The sequence below is a fragment of the Diabrotica virgifera genome, chromosome 3 (assembly GCF_917563875.1).
Source record: "Diabrotica virgifera virgifera chromosome 3, PGI_DIABVI_V3a".
In the NCBI taxonomy this organism is placed as follows: Eukaryota; Metazoa; Arthropoda; class Insecta; order Coleoptera; family Chrysomelidae; genus Diabrotica; species Diabrotica virgifera.
Window position 1 is genome coordinate 90689524 of NC_065445.1, and position 22880 is coordinate 90712403.

Genomic DNA, 22880 nt, shown 5'->3' on the forward strand with positions numbered 1-22880 from the left:
GTGATGGTTCGAAAATTATGATCCTTATATATTTGCCGTAAATGCCGGTCAACTTTGACCGGTTGTATCTCAAGAATCACTCATCACAATTAAACGTTTTATCTTTTAAAAGAAGCGTCCTGCCGCTTTTTTCCAATACCGTTTTCATGGTTTAATTTAATTTAATATTTCCCGAGATATTCTATTTGTTTACAAGCCAAAAAATTGTTTATAACTTTAAAATATTCCTGAGACCGCTTAAATAGACCAATTTCAATTTTGTAAAGTACATTATATAGGTACAATGTCTTTTTATACAAAAGTCATAGTTATTCTTATGTATCGCAATTAATGTGGTTATTATAGCGACCGTAAATTTTTAATCAATAATTCAATTGTTGCTAAACTGTTTATTCAATTTCCATCGGCTTCTGGAGTTATAATATATGTGAAAAGAGCTATTATATTACCAAGTTATTTAATTATTGATAAACAATTACTTATTTAAAATTTTAGTTGAAAATTAAAGATTTTGTTGGAAAAACCCGCATTTTCCGAGGAAAATTTTCGTCGAAGTAAATCGAAGTGAAGTCGAAGTCGAAGTGAATTTTTATTGGGGTATTTTTGATGTAAAGTTAAAATCTTTGGAGTTATAGAGCAAAAATTGAAAAAACACGATTTTCGGGCGCCATTTTGTTTATAAAAAAAGTAGCACACTATCTGCGGACTTTGCATACCTATATTATTAATATATAGGATCTTATAATTCGATTCCAGCAATAAAATTGCTGTTAAATAAATTTTCCTTGTATTTTGCTAATTAGCCCAGAGTAATAGGACATATACAGATATGCTCACACTCTGATATGTTGAGAAGGATAACTGACTGAACACCACTATGGCCCAGGTGTAGAGGAAGGCCTAGAAGAAGATTGCTGGATGATGTAGAAGAAGATATAAGAGCAATGAATGTTAAAGACTGGGAAGTTCAGTGCAAGGACAGGAGAAAATGGAAAAGAGTCATGATAGCATCAAAGGCACAGCAAGTTCTAAATGACATAGAGGAGTAATCCACCTCATCCAAGAATAGGCTTTTGAACGCCATGACGTTAGCTATAATCCCTAGGGATTGTATCTAATGTTCGATGACGATGATGATGAAGTGGCAGTTTAAGGTATATCGAACGCAGGGCATCCTGACAAATGTCAATTTGTCAACGTCAAATCTGAAAAATCGTTCTAATAAGAAAAATACATTCAGATATCCGAAGTGAAAATTGAAACCTCAAACTAAACTTATATTCTACTAAAATAGTAAATAACATAAATAGTCCAGAAAGCCACTGCGCATCCGCTAGGAAAAATATTCTGATTCGGATTTTTTGCACAATCTTACTCAAAAAGGACTTCTTTTAACAAATTTGCATGTTCCCAGGACCAAAAGGTGGTCAAAAAAAATTTTTTTTTTCCTAAAATTATTTTTTTTGCATGGATAAAAGTTTTTTTAGGTTTTTTGGATCATTCCAAACAGAAAAGGTCTTCAGTGACTTTTCTCTAAAAATGATAGTTTTTGACATATAAGCGATTAAAAATTGAAAAATTGCGAAATCGGCCATTTTTAACCCTCAAAAACTATGTGAAAAACTGAAAATTTGAATGTTGCCAAGGTAGGTAGATATTCTTTAAACATCGATTGATGAAATCCCGAAGAATTTTTTGCAATACAATATTCAAAACTCCTTTGTTTTTTAATTGCTAATCAAGCGTGCGTGACACTATTTTCCACCGACAGTATGGTGCAAATGAAAGGAATAAATTCGTTATTTCGTAAACCGGCGACTTTAAGGAAAAATCCCGAAACAGGTCGATTTTTATTTTTAAGTTATGATATTGTGGCATATATGGTATATTAGTGACGTCATCCGTCTGGGCGTGATGACGTAATCGATGATTTTTTTTAATGATAATAGGGGCTTTAAAAGATAAAGATTAAAGATGCTTTAAAAGATGAGTTAGCACAAATGGGACACGAAGTAACCAACATAGCTAATATATATAAGAATGGATCCAAAACGGCGCTTCCGCTTTTTTATATAGAACTAAAAGCTAAGCCAAATAATAAAGACATTTATGAAGTAAGAGCACTTCAGAATATGATTGTGTCCTTCGAACCACCACATCCCAAGCGTCAGGTACCCCAATGTACCAAATGTCAACGTTATGGCCACACATAAAAATTCTGTTATATGCCTCCAAGATGCGTAAAGTGCGCAAGTAATCATCATACTCTAGACTGCCCACGCAAGGAACACAGCAATAACGTACAATGTGTACTCTGTATGGGAAACCATCCGGCCAACTATAAGGGCTGCAGCGTATACAAACAAATACAAAAAGAAAAGTTCCCCCAACTCAGACAGAAACAAGAGACCCATAGAACAGACATCAATACAATTAACAGCCAAACAGTAACCCCTGGTGTTTCTTACGCTCAAAAAACGTCAGGAAATAGTCAAACAGCTGAAATCACAAACCAACAAAGTAATGTTGGCTCAAACCATTTAACGACAATTGCCAACCTGGAAAACATGATGGCAAAATTAATGGAGAGAATGGATACTGTGCTTAATCTCCTTACCACTATGATCTCCAAAATGCACTAATGCAAAACGCACTTAAAATAGCCGTCTGGAACTCAAATGGGCTAACGAATCATATCCAAGAAATAAAAATTTTTCTCGACGAGAAGAAAATTGATGTTATGCTCATATCAGAAGCCCATCTAACAGACAAAAATTATATAAAAATTCCAAAATACACTGTTCACTACACAAAACATCCAAATGACAAAGCACACGGTGGCACAGCTATCATTATCAAATCTAATATAAAACACCATGAGTTAAATAAGTTCAGTGAAAAGTACCTGTAGTCAACTAGCATTGTCATTGATGACTGGTTAGGCAACCTTACCTTATCTGCTGTCTACTGTCCTCCTGGCCAATCCATCAACGAAAATAACTTTAATACCTATTTTAGTTCACTTGGACACAAATTCATAGCAGGAGGAGACTTTAACTGTAAACATCATCACTGGGGCTCTAGAATAATCACAACAAGGGGTAGACAACTGCTGAAGTCGATAATAGGAAACAATCTACAACACATATCTACAGGAGAACCAACTTATTGGCCTACAGATCCCAATAAAACACCAGATCTCTTAGACTTCTGTGTGATTAAAGGTATCTCTCTTAACTACTTAGCAATACAATCATGCTGGGACCTCTCGTCAGATCATTCTCCCATTCTAATTGACCTACACTCCAAAGTCATACTCAGAAATAAGCCTCCAGTCCTAACCAATAACCAAACAAATTGGAACATATTCCGAAGTGCATTAACAGAACAAATATCAACGAATTTGCCACTTAAAACAGAAATACAAATTGAAAATGCAGTACAACAACTTACTACCTCCATACAAAAGGCGAGATGGAGTGCTACACCTGAACAAACATTATGGAAGGAAACCATAAATTGTTCTCTGAGTGCAAAAAACATGATTGAAGAAAAAAGAAAACTTAGGAGAAAATGGCAAAACACACATGCACCTATTGACAAAGAAAATCTAAACAGAATTACCAGAAGACTTAAAAATCTATTAAAAGAAGAAAAAAACAGGGGGATTCAAACTTACTTAGAAAATCTGACTCCATTCAAAGACACTAACTATTCGCTATGGAAGGCGACGAGAAAAGTAAAAGGACCAAAAGACGCCATACCTCCTTTAAAAAATGCCAAAGGTAAATGGGCAAGAACAGACACAGAGAAATCCGAGACATTCGCAGAACATCTTTCGACAGTATTTAGTCCCTTTACTAGAGTAGTACCATTAGAACAAGAAGAACCATTTCATTCTTTTCTTGAGGCTACATATCAAATGGAACTGCCAATCTCCAAGTTTAATATTAAAGAAGTAAAACAGATAATAAATAATGAGATACAACCTAATAAGGCACCAGGATTCGACCTCATAACGGGTAAGGTCCTTCAGGAACTAACCGATGATTGTTACAGAATAATCACTATGATCTTTAATGCTATGTTAAGTCTGCACTACTTCCCGTTGCAATGGAAAGTGGCACAGATTATACTAATTCAAAAACCTGGAAAAGATCCAAAAGATGTCAACTCATACCGACCGATAAGTCTGCTCCCAGTCATCTCTAAGGTGTTTGAAAAACTTCTGTTAAGAAAAATAAAACCAATATTAGAAGAGAAGAGTCTCATACCTGACCATCAATTCGGATTTCGTAATCAACATAGTACAATAGAACAAGTTCACAGACTGTACACAACAATAAGAACTAGTCTCGAAAACAAGCAATACTGCACTGCAGCCTTTTTAGACGCCTCTCAAGCTTTTGACAAGGTGTGGCACACAGGACTTCTGTACAAATTAAAGAAAAACCTACCTTACACTTACTTCAAACTGCTTCAATCATACCTTACAGAAAGGAGATATCTGGTAAAATATAGTGAAGCATATACAAAACTCTACCCCATCCTATCTGGTGTACCTCAGGGTAGTGTGCTCGGACCGATCCTATACCTAATATATACGGCTGACTTGCCAACAAGCAACGACCTAACACTTGCAACATTCGCAGATGATACTGCTTTCCTGGCCTCTCATGGTAATCCAATAATAGCATCAGAGAGACTGCAACTACATCTGAACAAAACAAATGAATGGCTTAAACTCTGGAGAATTAGAGTAAACCCCTCAAAATCCACACACATTACATTCACTCTAAGAAGAGGTACATGTCCAGAACTTAATCTCGATGGACATCCTTTACCTCAAAAGGATGACGTAAAATATCTAGGTATTCACCTTGACAAACGACTAACTTGGACCAAACATATATGGACGAAAAGACTTCAACTGGGAATTGTATACAGAAAACTTTACTGGATGTTGGGAAAAAACTCTCACCTATCGATCGATAACAAGCTGCTTATATACAAAACAATAATAAAACCCATTTGGACATATGGTTTGCAGCTCTGGGGATCAGCTAGCAAATCTAATATTATGAAAATACAAAGATTTCAATCCAAAACTCTAAGAACAATCGCTAATGCCCCTTGGTACATCCATAATGACGCAATACATAGAGATCTTCAGGTACTATCAGTCTCCGAAGAGTGCAAAAAATCTTCTGAACAATATCAAAATAGGTTGCGGGTACATCCAAACACCCTGGCACGCAATCTTCTCAACAACCAACAAGCGTAGAGATTGAAGCGATATGATCCCTTGGACCTACCTAACCGATCCTGACAGAGCCTACAGCAGAGGAAGCTACGCCTTCAACAGCGTCCAGCCATTGTGTTCTGTGCCAGTTTTAGTTTTAGTTTTCGTGCTCGCGTATCAGTGTATGTGCGCATCTCACCGGTAAACAAGGTAATGTGTGTGTGTCGTGATGCTTTGGTCACTGGACCTTACATCTCTCTGCCATTGTAAAGACAAACAATTTTACTTATTGTTTTCATTGTAAAACAGATTGTAAAAAAACTTGAATGTTAATAAAAAAAAAAGAATAGGGGTCGTGTGGTAGCTCATTTGAAAGGTTCTTCAATTCTCTATTCAGTAATGTAAACATTTACATAATTATTTATACAGGGTGTCCTTCTACTTCTTTTTTGTCAAATAATTTAATTTAATAAAAATTTTTTGGACACCCTCTATGAATAATTATGTAAATGTTTATATTAGTGAATAGAGAATTGAAGAACCTTTCAAATGAGCTAGCACACGACCCCTATTCTTATTTAAAAAAAAATCATTGATTACTTCATCACGTCCAGATGGATGACGTCACTAGTATACCATATATGCCACAATATCATAACTTAAAAATAAAAATCGACCTATTTCGGGATTTTTCCTTAAAGTCGCCGGTTTACGAAATAACGAATTTATTCCTTTCATTTGCACCATACTGTCGGTGGAAAATAGTGTCGCGCACGCTTGATTAGCAATTAAAAAACAAAGGAGTTTTGAATATTGTATTGCAAAAAACTCTTTGGGATTTCATAAATCGATGTTTAAATAATATCTACCTACCTTGGCAACATTCAAATTTTCAGCTTTTCACACAGTTTTTGAGAGTTAAAAATGGCCAAATTTTTCAATTTTTAACCGCTTATATGTCAAAAACTATAATTTTTAGAGAAAAGTCACTAAAGACCTTTTCTGTTTGGAATGATCCAAAAAACCTAAAAAAAACTTCTTTCCATGCAAAAAAAAATAATTTTAGGAAAAAAACAAAAAAAAAACGTTTAAAAAAATTTTGACCACCTTTTGGTCCTGGCAACATGCAAATTTGTTAAAAGGAGTCCTTTTTGAGTAAGATTGTGCAAAAAATCCGAATCAGAATATTTTTCCTAGCGGATGCGCAGTGGCTTTCTGGACTAAAAAAATGACATAAAAGAAGTGGCTTTGACAATACACTTTCCATTGGTAACTGCGGTATATGGCAACTTAGTAAAGTGACCACACTAATTAGTACTGGATCCCGCGTACCAAAAAAAGTTGATTAATAGCAAGCTGAAAATTTGTTAATTGCTTAACGGTGTCTAGTCGGACAAACTTTGATGTATGGGAACACTGGAACAGAAGTTTTAATTGTGGAACAGGTTAAAAATTTGGAACGTCAGACTACGAAAACACTCCATGTATTTTGTCGGACAGAACTTTCAATTGATTTATTACCATTTCATTAAACTCTCATGCAAAAACTCAGGATGGTATTTATCACCAACTAGGCATTTTAATAAGTTTAACACGAAGAACATGTCAAGTGACAGGAATTATATTGGTGATAAATAGCAGTCTGATTTTTGCATGAGAGTTTAATGAAACGGTAACAAATCAATTGAAAGTTCTGTCCGACAAAATACATGGGGCATTTTCGAAATCTGACGTTCCAAATTTTTAAACTGTTCCAGAATTAAAACTTCCCCTGTTCCAGTGTTCCCGTACATCAAAGTTTGTCCGACTAGACAACGTTAAGCTATTAACAAATTTTCAGCTTGCTATTAATCAACTTTTTTTTTGGTACGCGGGATCCAGGCCAGTACCCACAGAGGCAACGTATGAACAAAGTTCGGTTACGTTTGGAACATACTTTGTATACTCCACTAATTCTTTGTAGATTATAAATTAACATAACATAGAGATTAATAACTTATTTATTCCATACCTATATTTTTAAGAATTTTAATGAAAAAAAAGTCTTCTTAGCTAAATTCTTGACATCCAATAATCATAATAGTATTTTAACCTTAATTAACAAACCTAAAACTTTGTTGTAATTTGAATTAACAACATTAGCAACTAGATGTTTTTAGTGTTTGAAACTAGTAATATATTGTGTAATTTTATTAGCTGTTTCTCTAAATCATTATTTAACACAGGATCTCATGGTAGGAGATGAAGCTTCGGCTCTTAGATCACTTTTAGAAGTCAATTACCCAATGGAAAATGGCGTCGTCCGAAATTGGGAAGATATGTGCCATGTCTGGGACTATACGTTTGGTCCTAAAAAGATGGACTTGAATCCAAGAGATACCAAAGTAAGATTGATTTTTATCCATCTCTCAATTAGTTTAATTTTCTTTGGACTAGTACAAGATTATATAGTTAGTGTGTTTTTAGATACTACTGACTGAACCTCCTATGAACCCTACCAAAAATAGGGAAAAAATGATTGAAGTTATGTTTGAAAAGTATGGATTTGCCGGTGCTTATGTTGCCATTCAAGCTGTGTTGACTCTTTATGCCCAAGTAAGTAACATACATGTATAATTAAAATGTTTTATTCGCGAAGAAATGCTCTATAAATACACTCACCGGCACAAAATTCCGCCACCCAAAATTTTTGATTCAGTTTGACAATCTATAGCTTTATTATTTGTACTCCAATTTTCAAGATTCTTGCTTCAGTTTATAGGTACATGTATTGATGTCATTTGAAATTATTCCGGTAACAAAATTTTTTGCTTAGATGGCATTATACGCGGGTGAATGGAAGCGTTGTAATTTCTCCTAACTTTAAAAAATTCTGTGGAAAAGTTGGAGGGCTGATTTTGTTCCATACTCCTTTTGTGTTATTCTGGGGGTATCACTAAGGTTTTGCTTTTTGGATTATCCGAATATCTCTTTTATTGTAAGAGCTGTAAATAAAAACTTGCCTTGAAGGTTTATTTCATTAAAATTATCAAGCGCACTAAAATTAACAAAACAAAACAAAATTAACAACAAAACAAAATAATTCAATAGCTGGTATGTCCACCTCTTGCAGCAACGACTGCTCACAATCTGTTTGGCATCGAATAAAGATGTGTTTTCCTTGCCTGGAGAATAGCCCGATATTCCTCTATGAGAGCCATAACTGTACCAAATTTTCTGAAGGCCTAGGATGACGGCGAATAGCTTTTTTTTTAATTCGTCCCATAAATGCTCAATAGGATTGAGGTCTGGGTTGCATGCGGGCCATTCTAATCTTATCAATTCAACCTGTATTTTACGAGTCAATCAGTGTTTTTATTTACAAAAAATGGTACAGCTCTTACAAGAAAAGAGATATTCGGATAATTCAAAAAACAAAATTTTAGTGATGCCTCCGGGATAGTATGACAGGACTATGAAACAAAATCAGCTCTTCCATTTTTCCACAGAATTGTTTAAAATTAGGAGAAATTACAACGTTTTCGTTCACCCCTGTTAATGCCCTGCAAGCAATTATTTTTGTTACCGGAGTAATACCAAACGATATCAATACATGTACCTACAAACTGGTGCAAGAATCTTGAAAATCGGAGTACAAATAATACAAATAATAATAAAGTTATACATTGTCAAACTTATTCAAAAATTTTGGGTGGCGGAATTTTGTGCCGGTAAGTGTAGTTAGGAATGTGCATAACATAAATAAGAAAAAAGTAATTATAGTCTACCCCCAGTATAAATAAAATTATTATAGTCTATCATCCTAGGGATCGTAGATCCTTAGGAATTCGGAGAAAGAAGAGCAAGTTGTAACTTCGTTGATTACTTAAGAATATTGTAACGGATAATTTTTTCTTGTTGGAAAATCTAAACCAATTCAACTGTTAAATTGGACTTTATGACAAGCTGTCTACAACTCACTAGAGATGATAGAATAAGAACAGAGGAAATATGGAAAAGAATTGAGTAGAATTCTCAATTTAGACAAGGCGAAAACGGCGGGTTCGTTGGGAACAATATTCCCATGAGATTTTTTTGCATAATCACATTCATGAGACACCCCAGAATAAGGTTCAAGAAGTCGCTCACGCGAAAAGTGGTCCAAATTTTTTTTAACAATTTTTTTTAATCAAATTGCAAAAATCAATATTTTTGGCCCCACAATTTTTTTTTTAGATTTTTTGGACCATTCTGGACAAAAAAGGTCTGTTATATTTTTTCTCTTAAGTTGAACGTTTTCGAGTTATAAGCAATTTAAAATTTGAAAAACGCGAAAATGGCCGTTTTCAAGGCTTAATAACTCGGTTAAAAGTCATTATTATGAAAGTCAGAAAGTGACTAAATCAAAGTTTAAAGCTCAAGATCCTGAAGAAATTTATGTCATTATTTTATTACTAAGCTGTTATTTTTAAGTAATAATAATGAACGCCATGCACGTGTTAGGCGGCCGTAAATGCTGAGTGCGAGAGAGATGCCATTCCGGCAGTCCACTTGTACATCTTACTCGCACTCACATTTACAGCCGTGTCAATACGATCTAACCGCTCATTGTTATTAATTAAAAATAACAGCGAAGTAATAAATTGATGACACAGATTTCTTCAGGATCATGTAGCGGGGACTTTAAACTTTGATTTAGTCACTTCCTTACTTTCATAATAATAATTTTTAACCGAGTTATTAAGCTTTGAAAATGGCAATTTTCGCGTTTTTCAAATTTTAAATTGCTTATTACTCGAAAAAGATCAACTTTAAAGAAAAATTATGAGACCTTTTTTGTCCAGAATGGTCCATTGATTTTTGCAATTTGATTAAAAAAATTGTTAAAACAATTTGGACCACTTTTTGCGTGGGCGACTTTTTGAACCTTATTCTGGGGTGTCTCACGAATGTCATTATGCAAAAAAATCTCATGAGAATATTTTTCCCAACGAACCCGCCGTTTGCGCCTTATCTAATTACAAAAAGTTGGAAAACAGAGCCCTGCAGTGGTACGGACATAGAATGCCAGAGCACAGGTGGCCAAAAAGAATATTGGACTAGGACCCGTCAGGAAGAAGATGGAGAGGAAGACCTGCTATGATAGGAAAAAGGTACTTGGAAATGCTATGATAGATAGAGAACTCAGAGAAGGTTACTGGGAGAATAGAGTACTGTGAAGGACGAAAACGGCGAACTCGTAAAGGAAAAAGCCGAAGAAGGAAAATTTGAAACTGGGTGTTTTCCTTTGAGGCACTATAGAAATTGTCAATTTGGCAATGTTTAGAAAAAATATGAACAGCAATCTAATTTGTGATCGCATGTATAGCGGACAAAAATTTTTGGGCATTAAGCCTAACCCCAGAAACAGACGAACCACTCTGCAGCACTACTCTGTGGCGCCACAAAGTAGCTTCCGATGATTAGCCGTAAATTATTATGTAAATTAAACGTGCCATTCCAGACGAGCGACAGTGGCCAGCCACTGTCGCCCATCTCGCTGCTAGTGGCGTCCATTACAAAATCATCGGCGCTACAAAATCGCCTGTCTAAGCCACTTTGTGGCTCCACTCAGTAGCCACGCTGCAGAGTGGCTCGTCTGTTTCTGCGGTAACAGTCAACCGTAAGGGGTCTAGGAAAGTTGGTTGACAACACTTCGTCGACGGAAAATTAGTCGACAACATTTGGTCGACAAACAGTTGGTCGAATGCCCAATTCATCGAACGTACCGGGTGTCCCAATAAGAATGGCTCTCGGCCATGTCTCAGGAACCGTTTATAGTACAGCTTTGAGAAAAAATATTTATAACAAAAGTTGCCTCGAAGAAAGCCTGGAAATTATTTTCATAATTGTGGGTCCACCGCTAGAGGTCGTAATTGAATATCAAAAATTAAAAAATCAAAATTTTGTAAACTTTACCTAAATCCAATCATCGTATTCTTCATAAAATTCTGCTCATATTTGATTTCACAAGTTTAAGTCTACCTTTGCAAGAAAAGAGGTGGGGGTGAGAGGGAACCTTCTTATGCAAAAATGGCTGTAAGTCCGGTTCTGCTAAATCGAATTTTGCATACTTGGTCTTGTTGAAAACAGCTCTTTTTCGTCAATGTAAGTGTCTTATTTTCGAAATGTCCTAATAAGTAATATGCAAGCTAGGAGGCGTTATTTAATTATTTTCGGAAATCTAGTGTTCTTTGGAGAATATTAAATACAAGTATGCATTTTTAATCCTGTATTACAAAATTTGACCAAATTAGCAACATAATAACCGAAAACCGCATGTCGATACCGTTTTTCTATCTCGAGATATCTTAAGAAACGTGTAAATTTTAAACAACTGTTAATGTCACCGGTAAACCAAGTTAAGGAAAAGTAGTATGCTATGGAAAAAACAAAGAAACATTTTACAGATGTAAACGTATATAATTAATTATTAAAACAATAATACAAACAACACTATAAAATATAACAAAGAAATTAAAGCAACTACGTACTTAGTGACGACCTAAATGTTCAAATTGTTGCCCATCATTTTCGATGCAAGCATTTACTCTTTCAAGAGTAGATTGAACAGCAGTCTCAATTTCTGCTTTCGCAATGCTTTGAATGGCTTTTCGTATTCTCTAGATTCTAGATCATGTTTTCTCGAGTAGTGGGCCTAGCGGCAAAAACAAAGTCTTTAATCCGTCCCCATAAATAAAAGTCTAAAACAGTTAAATATGTTGCTATTCAATCTACTCTTGAAAGAGTAAATGCTTACATCGAAAATGATGGACAACAATTTGAACATTTAGGCAGTCATTAAGACTAAGTAAGTAGTTGCTTTTATTTCTTTGTTATATTTTATAGTGTTGTTTGTCTTATTGTTGTTTTAATTAATTATATACGTTTACATCTGGAAAATGTTTATTTGTTTTTTCCATAGCACACTACTTTTCCTTAACCTTGTTTACCGGTGACAGTAACGGTTATGTTTAAAATTTACACATTTCTTAAGATATCTCGAGATAGAAAAAAGGTATCGACATGCGGTTTTCGGTATTATGTTGATAATTTGGTCTAATTTTGTAATACATGATTAAAAATGCATACTTGTATTTAATATTTTCCAAAGAAAACTAGATTTCTGAAAATAGTTAAATAACGCCTCCTAGCTTGCATATTACTTATTAGGCTATTTCGAAAATAAGACACATTGACGAAAAAGAGCTGTTTTCAACAAGACCAAGTATGCAAAATTCGATTTAGTAGAACCGGACTTACAGCCATTTTTTCATAAGAAGGTTCCCACTCACCCCCACCTTTTTTGCAAAGGTAGACTTAAACTTGTGAAATCAAATATGTGCAGAATTTTATGAAGAATACGATGATTGGATTTCCAGTGCCCTTTCATTAGGTAAATTTTGTAAAATTTTGATTTTTTAATTTTTGATATTCAATTACGCCCTCTAGCGGTGAACCTACAATTATGAAAATAATTTGCAGGCTTTTCCCGAGGCAACTTTTGTTATAAATATTTTTTTCTCAAAGCTGTACTATAAACGGTTCCTGAGATATGGCCGAGAGCCATTCTTATTGGGACACCCGGTACAATTCGTCGACGAACATTTTTTTCGAATGGATTTTTAGTCGACAAACTGTTATTTATCTTTAGGATAAAGGGATTAATGGTGACAAACGACGGATTATTGGTTTTTATTTTGTTAACTGGAATATTGTATTATACATATCTGAATTTATTTATTTTTTGGGGTTTTGTTATTTTTTTTTTCTAAATCTTAATTATTTGTAAATTTAATGAAAAAATTGGCTGCGGTAGGAGAGTAGACAGCAAATATAAACCGATATTTTAATTAGTGATGTACCGTTCTTCCTTTTGGTGTCGGCGCACTTGCGAATGGAGCATTTCCGGACAATTGATACTTATCAGCATTTTAGACTACAGCAGAAAATTTAAACAAAATCTTGAAAAAAAAAATAAAAATCAATAATCCTTCATTTGTCACCATTATTCCCTTTGGGTCTTTGTCGATGAAAAATCCATTCGATCAAATGTTCGTCGACGAATTGCACATTCGCTGAATTGTGCATTCGACCAAGTGTTTGTCGACCAAATGTTGTCGACTAATTTTCCGTCGACGAAGTGTTCTCGACCAACTTTCCGACACCGAACCGTAAGATTCAGCCCACGACGCAACTGTTTAAAAAAACGGTTTAAAACCAATTGGAAACCAGTTAAAGGAAGATTGACTCGTGGGTGAATCCCCTTGCTTTTACGCTGCTGAGATAACAACATAGTTGCGAGTGCAATCGGTTTCAGACTTTAGTTTTAAAGCAGTTGTGCCGTGGGCGCTAGATCTTAATATTATGTCAATTTAACGACTTGGTTGGTTCACTTAAGGGAGGCTCATCCGACGATGGATGGAATAGCTGTTGTTGTTGATGATGATGATGGTTCACTTTTTAACAGCAATCCAATTTCTTTAGGAAAGTTTAATAACAAAGCATTAAAGCTTGTGAGTACGCTAGACGGATAAAAATTTTGGGGCATTAAGCAAATGAACAACAGTAATTCTTCAATTAATCGACAGGTTATATTATGGTTTACACCGTTAGGTGTAGGGTTGGTTTAACTACATTTCGTCGCTCATTACAACACTTTGGTCAATACATGATGTGGTAGGAACAGAGCTTACTGGTGCTACCTACCACCAGACTCTCAATAGCCTTCGGAAATAATCTTAAAACATTTCAAGTAGAACTGTTAGCAATATTTATTGCCTCTTACAGCCAAGCTGCACTGAAGTAGCGAGAAGAGAAGACCCTGAAGTCCGAAAAATCTTGGAATGGCAAACAATTCCTTAACCTATTCAGTGTCAAAATTCCATAGTTAACAATCCGTACCGAGATACCAGCTACGAGAAGGTACAAATTTGGAATGAAAGTAAAATATGGAAAATATATTTTTAAACATTGTGGATATTCTTAAAACACTCTTCTACGCACAGAGCTGGCTTATCTTCGCATGCTACGCAGTAATATCGATTTTTTGTGTCTTATACAAACTCAGCATGGTTGGCTTTTCTTTTTTCTCTGCTAGTGGTAAATCTGTTAAATAACGAAATTTTTCCAGTTTAACATTTTTTGTCTTTTTGGGCTTGTTTTCTCCAAGCACACACTTTATGAACTTTTCTCTAAATTGCAGGTAAATAATATTTGAACTCGTTTGTGCAAAATAACGTAAACATTGTGAATAAATATTTCGAAAAAGTATAGTGCCACTTTCTTTGGTCATCTTGTTCCTCGTAATGCTGAATAATAATATGAAAGGGTTTTTGATCTCATAAATCCATGCCGGACATTTCAGTGTTGTAGTTCTGAATTGTATTAGGTTTTAAAGTAATTCTACAATACACTTGAGCTTTAGTAGAGTGAACTGAGTAAATAAAGGTGCTACCACTGTATACTGCTCATTAATATAATATCATCTTTGTAAAATGAGCAAAGTGGACAATAGCTTTCCTAGAATTCTAGATCTTTTCGACTGATCGAAGATGTAGGGATAGGGTATAGGCAAAAAAATGAAATGTTTCCTACATTTGATAAACTCTACTACAAAATGAGGTTCTAGTATGCGGCCCAGTCGTTTCCAATTCTGGTAGAATCGGAAAAATTTAAATATTTAATGTTTTGATTTTCACTTTTAAAATATTTTTGTTGGACGTATTTTAGCATAAATTTATCTGGTTTGTTTAGAAATTTGTTAATTTTATAATATTATTTACTATAAAAATAATTTCTACAAACATTCGACCGTTATATCTACGTGTATACAAATTACAGGTAATACCCAAAAATTTTTGTTTCCGTATTTTTTATCAAGCTGCGTATTATTCAATATTATAATAATACAGGAAGTGGTCAATTTTTTTTTTCAATCCGAGAATATGAAACCGCAATAAGGAGTATTTAATATACAGTGTGGGCCAAAGAAAACAGTCCACCTCGATATTTGGCAGTATTTATTAGATTTTAAGGAAATGAAGAAACAGGTCGATTTTTGATCTAAGGGGGACACATTTTTACGGTACATACAGCTGTCATATGTCAACCCCCTTCCACTTCCCCCACCCCTTATTTTTAAATAGGGAATAGGGGTCATGTGCTAGCTTATTTGAAAGGATATTTAATTCTCTGTTCAGTAATATTAACATTGACATAATTATTTATACAGGGTGCCCAAGAAAAATTATTTTGAATTAAATTAATTGACACAGAAAGAAGAATGTATGTAATTAATTTAACGCAAAATACATTCTACTGCTGAGAAAATTGAAAAAAATGTTTATTTGATAAATAAACATTGTTTGTTGCTTAAATTCAATATTCAACCTACCAAGGTGCAGATGGGTGGCAGCTTGAACATTGAAATCAAGCGAAAGCAATGTTTATTTATGAAAAAGCATTTTTTCTGTTTTGTGACAGCAGTAGAATGTATTTTGAATTAAGTAAATTATATACATTCTTTTTGTGTCAATTAATTTATTTCAAAATAATTTTTCTTGGACACCCTTTATAAATAATTAAGTCAATGTTAATATTACTGAATAGAGAAATAAATAACCTTTCAAATGAGCTAGCACACGACCTTTATTTCCTATTTAAAAATAAGGGGTGGGGGAAGTGGAAGGGGGTTGACAAATGACAGATGTATGTACCGTAAAAATGTGTCCCCGTTAGATCAAAAATCGACCTGTTTCTTTATTTCCTTAAAATCTAATAAATACTGCAAAATTTCGAGGTGGACTGTTTTCTTTGGCCCACACTGACATAATACAATATGATGCAAAAGTATGGAATAAATTCATTATTTCAGAAACAGACGACTTTTAAAAAAATCTTAAAACACGTCAATTTTAATGTTTGAATGGCGATCGATTACTATATATGGGTTGGTCCAGTGGCGGACCTACGGTGAGGGGAAAAGTGTAAGTTAGACCCCCTAACAAGGTCCACAATTAAAGAAAAAAATTGTTGAAACATAAAAATATATTAGCTGACATGGAACTTAAACCACAGACAGACAAATTCAACCCAATAAACACGCTAACTAGGAAAATTAGGGGAAATTAATGCATATAAGTTATTATTTATGTCTTTTATGTAGTTTGGGTTTATGTTTTTTATGTCTTTTGATTGGTGTTTCATTGGAAGTTCCCCCTAAGGCAAATTTCCTCTCCCAAGGCAAATGTCTAGATCCGCCACTAGTTGCCGATTACGTCATCAATGTTGGCGTAATAACGTAATCGACGATTTTTTTTAATACAAATTACTTTACATACAAAATACTAATTTAGTTTGGCAATTTTGGTCAACCCTGTAGAAATAAATATTTGAAAAGTACATCGTTGCAAAGACGATCAGGGGACCTTTTAAATTAGGTGTCCCGTGATTTCTGTTTGTATTCAAAAAATCGTCGATTATGTCATTACGCCAATACTGATGGCGTAATTTCCAACACATATACAGGGTGTCCAGAAACTCTACCGACAAACGAAGATAGGAGATTCCTCAGATAATTTTAATATATTTTAACCCAATTCACCTAGTCCGAAAATGCTTCCTAAGGGAGCTAGAGCTCTTTGAAGATGGCGTATTGTAATTAGTTTTTGAGCAATTAGAAATTGAGGAAAACGAAAATTGGTACACATATTTATCTTCCAGTAATAAATCGATTCCATGCATTGTGAATTTTTAGTACCGGTCATAGGCGTCCGTTTTGGGTAGGCAACAGTTATTTTATCGCATAACTTTTTTATCTTTAATTTTTATGCATTTTTGACTCTGGATTTTTAAATTGTGAGGTATTCTACAACTAAAAGGTACTCTTGTTTTAAGTCGACATCATACACCGTTTTCCAGAAAAATCGATTTGAAAATTTTTCTTTTTTTTGAATTTCCAAAAAAAATCTCAAAAAAACTATTTAGAAATCCGAAAACTGGTACGTTTATTTATATTTCAGAGATGAATCGATTTCATTAATTGCGAATTTCTAGTACGGGTCATATGCGTCCGTTTTCGGTAGATGAACGGTTATTTTATCGCATAACATTTTTGTCTTTAATTTTTTTAAGCATTTTTGACTTTGGAGTATTAAGAGTTATAAGGTAGTCTAGTACTAAAAGTTACTCTTGCAAGTTGGTAAAATACACCGTTTTTTTCTTTAATTTTTCAATTTTTTTTTTCAAATTCAAAAGACGAAAAATTTTCAAATCGATTTTTCTAGAAAACCGTGTGTCCTACTGATTTAAAGCAAGAGTACCTTTTAGTACTAGAATACCTCACAATTTAATAATCCAGTGTCAAAAATGCTTAAAAGTGAAAGACAAAATAGCTATGTGATAAAATAACCGTTGCCCTACCCAAAACGGACGCCTATGATCGGTACTAGAAATTCGCAATGGATGGAATCGATTTACCTCTGGATGGTAAATATACTCTGGACGATTTTCGTTTTTCTAAATTGAAGCGTTCTGGAGTTATTTAATAAAAACTAATTACAAGACGCCATTTTCAAAGAGCTCTAGCTCCCTTAGGCAGCATTTTCGGACTAGGTGAATTAAGCTAAATTTTCTTAAAATTATCTGAGGAATCTCCTGTTTTCGTTTGTCGGTAGAGTTTCTGGACACCCTGTATAACAATTTATGACCATTCAAAAATTAAAATTGATGTATTAATGTATTTGTTTTTTAAATTCGCCTGTTTCTGAAATAATGATTTTATTCCATACTTTTGCATCATACTCGACATGTATTTGATGAAAATTTCGAAAAAAAAAATGTATGTCATTAAAAGCAGTTTTACTATAAATGTCACTGATAAAAAGTGACGGGTTCGTTTATTCCATGTTAACAAATTTGCATGTTGCCAGGTCCAAAAGTGCGTCAAAAATATTGTTTAAACAAATTGCAAAAATCGGCCTTTTTGCCCCGGACAAAAGTTTTTTTGGGGGTTTTTGATCATTCTGAACAAAAAAGGTTTCTATTACGAACGTTTCTCTAAGATGCGCCGTTTTCGATTTATAAACGATTTAAATTATGAAAAAACGCAAAAATGGCCATTTTCAACTCCGAAAAACAATATGAAAAAGGGAAATTTTGATGTTGCCAAAGGTCACAAATATTCATCGAATATCCATTAACAAAATCCTGAAGAATTTTAGGTTATAATATTAATTTAAATCTTAGTTTTTTAATTTTTAATCAAGCGCGTGATCAATGATTACCCGCTGCCGCGTGCTTTTTTTCCTATATACCGCATCTCTCTCACACTCATCACTCATGCTGAGTGTACACTTATGAGTATACATACCTTGCTGGCGCTTATATTTAAAAAGTAAGTACATTGTATTCTTGCTTTAGGTATCTAAATCTAAAAAGTATTAATTTCTTTAATCTTTTATCGTGCGACGTTAAATTCAAGCTATTAAAGTTATTATTCAGGTTAAAATACAATATTAAAGAAATGAATACTTTTTAGATTTAGATACCTAAAGCAAGAATGCAATATACTTACCTTTTAAATGTAAGCACCAGCAAGGTATGTTTACTTAGCATGAGTGTGCGAGAGATGCGGTATATAGGAACACCGCGCGTGGCAGCGGGTAGGTAATCATTGAACACGCGCTTGATTAAAAATTAAAAAACTAGGGTTTAGATTTTAGATTAATATTATGAATTAAAATGCTTCAGGATTTTGTTAACGGATGTCCGAAGAATATTTGTGACCTTTGACAACATCAAAATGTTCCTTTTTTCACATTGTTTTTCAGAGTTGAAAATGGCCAATTTTGCGTTTTTTCATAACTTAAATCGTTTATAAAACGGCGCATCTTAACCCTTCACTGCATCATGTTGTTTAAAAACAACATACCAAAAATCTACATTTATTTTGATCGCAGATAAAGATTAATCAGGTTGTGGATATTGTTGTTTACTAACAATGCAGTATTTATGAGAGAATTCTCAGTGAATACTGAGATTTGGATTGTTTACAAAGATCTCGCCATGATTGACTCCACTGATTTTTAACTCGATGCTTAATAGTGTTAACTAAGTCAGATATGCAAAACTTACGATTATGTGAAGTACCATATTCAATAGCTTTTTTAGCCAAACTATCAACATATTCATTATGCGTTAGTCCTATATGAGCCTTAACCCATAAAAAGTTCACTCTTCTTTTATTTTTATGAATTTCAAAAAGGATTTTCTTAATTAGTAGGATATAAATATTTGAATTGTTATTGGGAAAATCTATAGTTTGAATAGCAAGAAGAACAGAGAGTGAATCGGAAATAATTGTTGCAGATATACCTTCTGATTCTTTAAAATATTGCAGGGCCTCATAAATTGCTATGGATTCAGCACGGAAGATAGAAAAATCATGGCCTAACTTAAATATTTTTTCTGTTTTAGTAGCAGGTATGAAAAAGGCACATCCAGTGCCAACTAACGTCTTAGATGCATCTGTATATATATTTATAGAATCTGGCCAATTATCTAAGAATGTTCTTAAGATGTTAGAGCTAATATTACTGTTTTTATGGTAACTTGGTTTTACTAATTTAACTGTATGTAAAAAAGAATGAAAATCTTCAAGTCCAAAACTATCAATCATGTTAAAATCACAGTCAAAATTTAACAGATCTCGAAAAGCCTCGCAAAGTGGAGGAGAGTTCTTTAGCTTCCAGTATTTATTAGTTAAATCCGCTACATTCAGCTTGTTAATATTTTGGTAAAGACCGATATTTAGGTAACGAATTTTCATTAAAAATTTCTGGCTGAGATATTTCCTTCTATAATTGAATGGAATTTCTAAAGCTTCTACATGTAAAGCTTTATTTGGAGTTGATTTCATAGCTCCCAAACAGATACGGAGTCCTAAGTTCTGTACAACGTCTACTTTGTTTAAAATATGTTTAGAAGCTGAGCCATATAGAATACTACCATAATCAATTATAGATCTAATATATGATCGATAGAAAAGCAAGGAAGTTTCAACATCAGCTCCCCACCAAATCCTTGAAACTGATTTAAGAAAATTTAGACCCTTATTACATCGATTTATCATAAAGTCAATATGTAATTTTCAAGTCAATTTACGATCCAAAATCATTCCCAAATACTTAATGGAAGAAGCAAATGCGTAGTCGTAGCCATTAAGTTTTAAGGTTGTATCTTATCTCCTACTTTGTTCCTTATATTGGTAGACTGGATTGTAACTAGATAATAACAACAATCAGAAGAAATGGAAATGGATCGGCCATACGTTAAGGAAAGATCCTAGTAACATCACAAGACAAGCACTCGAATATCAACCTGAGGGAACAAGGTAGAGGATACGACCAGATAATACCTGGAAGAAAACAGTAACCAGAAAACACAACAGAATCGGCTTAAGTTGGGGGGAAGTGAAAAACAAAGCAAGAAACAGAGGAGAATGGAAGGAACTGGTACGCAGATTAACCAGAGAATAAACACAAGAAGACGCGCTGAGCTGGCCACCAGCCGTCTTACACTATCGGCCAAGAAACGCAAATGCGCCCAATACTCCACTAGGAGTGATGGTCCATGAGAGAGAGAGAGAGAGAGAGGTGCCTAGTGTACACGATTAGATAATGACACGCAACTCAGATTTTTTGGTTAGTTCTACCAAAGTAATTTGAGTAAATATATTTTTCCACCTACCTCTACCGAAAGTATACTTTTCCGGACCTAATTGTAGGGAGCAAAGTTGTGCTTTTCCTCCCTAGGGAGGAAAAGTAAAAGTGACGTCATGGTATTTCATTCATGAAATAACTTATTGACGCCCTGTACAATATCTATTTTCTATTAAGTAAGTATCCATACATTTTAACGTTTATTTATAAAACACCCTGTATTTTGCAGAATGCTAAAAAACAGTAAATTGTTATTTCCACCTACCTCTACCGAAAGTATACTTTTCCGGACCTGATTGTAGGGAGCAAAGTTATACTTTTCCTCCCTAGGGAGGAAAATATTTTTCCTCCCTAGGGAGGAAAAGTAAAAGTGACGTCATTTATGAAATATAACTTATTGACGCCCTGTACAATATCTATTTTCTATTACGTAAGTATCTATACATTTTAACGTTTATTTATAAAACACCCAGTATTTTGCAAAATGGTAAAAAACAGTAAATTGTTATTTTGATTTAACAATGTTTACATTAATAATTTTACTTATATTTGACAGTTGACAGTTATATTGTACCTACTTGCTAGTTTTAGTTTTAATAAATTTTGTTTGTTAGTTACATAAATAAATTAAGTAGAAATGAAAAATGACTTGTTATTAATTTGAGGAAGGTGGAAAAACCATATGTATAACATGGGAGTAAAGTGCCTTTTCCTCCCTTGAATGATTACTGCCCTCCGCTACGCGTCGGGCAGTAAACTTCATTCTCGGGAGGAAAAGTAGCACTTTCCTCCCTTGTTATACAAATAGCTATTTTGATTTAACAATGTTTACATTAATAATTTGACTTATATTTGACAGTTGACAGTTATATTTTACCTACTTGTTAGTTTTAGTTTTAATAAATTTTGTTGGTTAGTTACATAAATAAATTAAGTAAAAATGAAAAAATGACTTGTTATTTGAGGAAGGTGGAAAAACCATATGTATAACATGGGAGTTAAAGTGCCTTTTCCTCCCTTGAATGATTACTGCCCTCCTCTACGCGTCTGGCAGTAAACTTCATTCTCGGGAGGAAAAGTAGCACTTTCCTCCCTTGTTATACAAATAGCTATTACGTGTTATTAATAAGGTAAGTAAAATACATGATTTCTTGCGGTATACAGTACTACGCATATTTTTCTCACAACGATGCTTTTTCTTATTATTGTTTACAAACAACATTATGCTATATAGTAAATTTTATCAGAGCAATATGGGGCGGAATAAAATTATTCTAAGGAGTAAAAAAATGGTATTTTAGAATATTTACCATCTACTAGATCTAACCATTGCTAATAGTTGGATTCTTTACAAGAATTCAGCTGAACATAGAACGGGTTCGAAGCCTAAGTCACAGTCTCAGTTTAGAACACAACTGGCCGAAGCATTATGCAGGACAGGATATTAATTCACGATTGCAAAGAGGGGAAGACCTTCAGCAAGTGAAACTGAGAAATCGCTACAACTAAAGAAAAGAGAGGGTCCAACACAGGTCATGCCAGTAAAGGACGTTCGAATGGATGGAATTCACTATTGGCCTGTATGGTCCGAAAAACAAATAAGGTGCAAATTTCCACAGTGCAATGGCTATACACATGTGTTCTGCGAAAAGTGTGGTGTAACAGTTTGCTTTACTAAAACGAAGAACCGTTTCAAAAATTTTCATTGTTCCTAAACATTGTTTTGAGATATCCTTATTTGCATAATGTTGTTCATAAACAACAATTGTATTTTTTCAAAATAAAAAAAAACAGTTGCTCTGAATTTTTTTTATTATTTTTCCCATAAAAGTAACAAAAATCCAGTCTGTAAACTTTTTTGGAACGAAAAATAAAAAAACAAGCAGTGAAGGGTTAAA

The 22880-nt window shown here is 34.0% G+C and overlaps 1 protein-coding gene across 4 annotated transcripts in view; it reads left to right on the top strand.

Annotated features, from left to right (window-relative positions):
- LOC126881913 (actin-related protein 2) overlaps nt 1–22880 on the top strand; it is a 53784-nt gene that overhangs the window by 16870 nt on the left and 14034 nt on the right. For all 4 annotated transcript variants that reach the window (XM_050646643.1, XM_050646646.1, XM_050646644.1 and 1 more), the window contains 2 exons: nt 7468–7626; nt 7709–7837. In XM_050646643.1, the coding sequence (XP_050502600.1) occupies nt 7468–7626; nt 7709–7837 (288 nt within the window). The remainder of the gene's footprint in view (nt 1–7467; nt 7627–7708; nt 7838–22880) is intronic.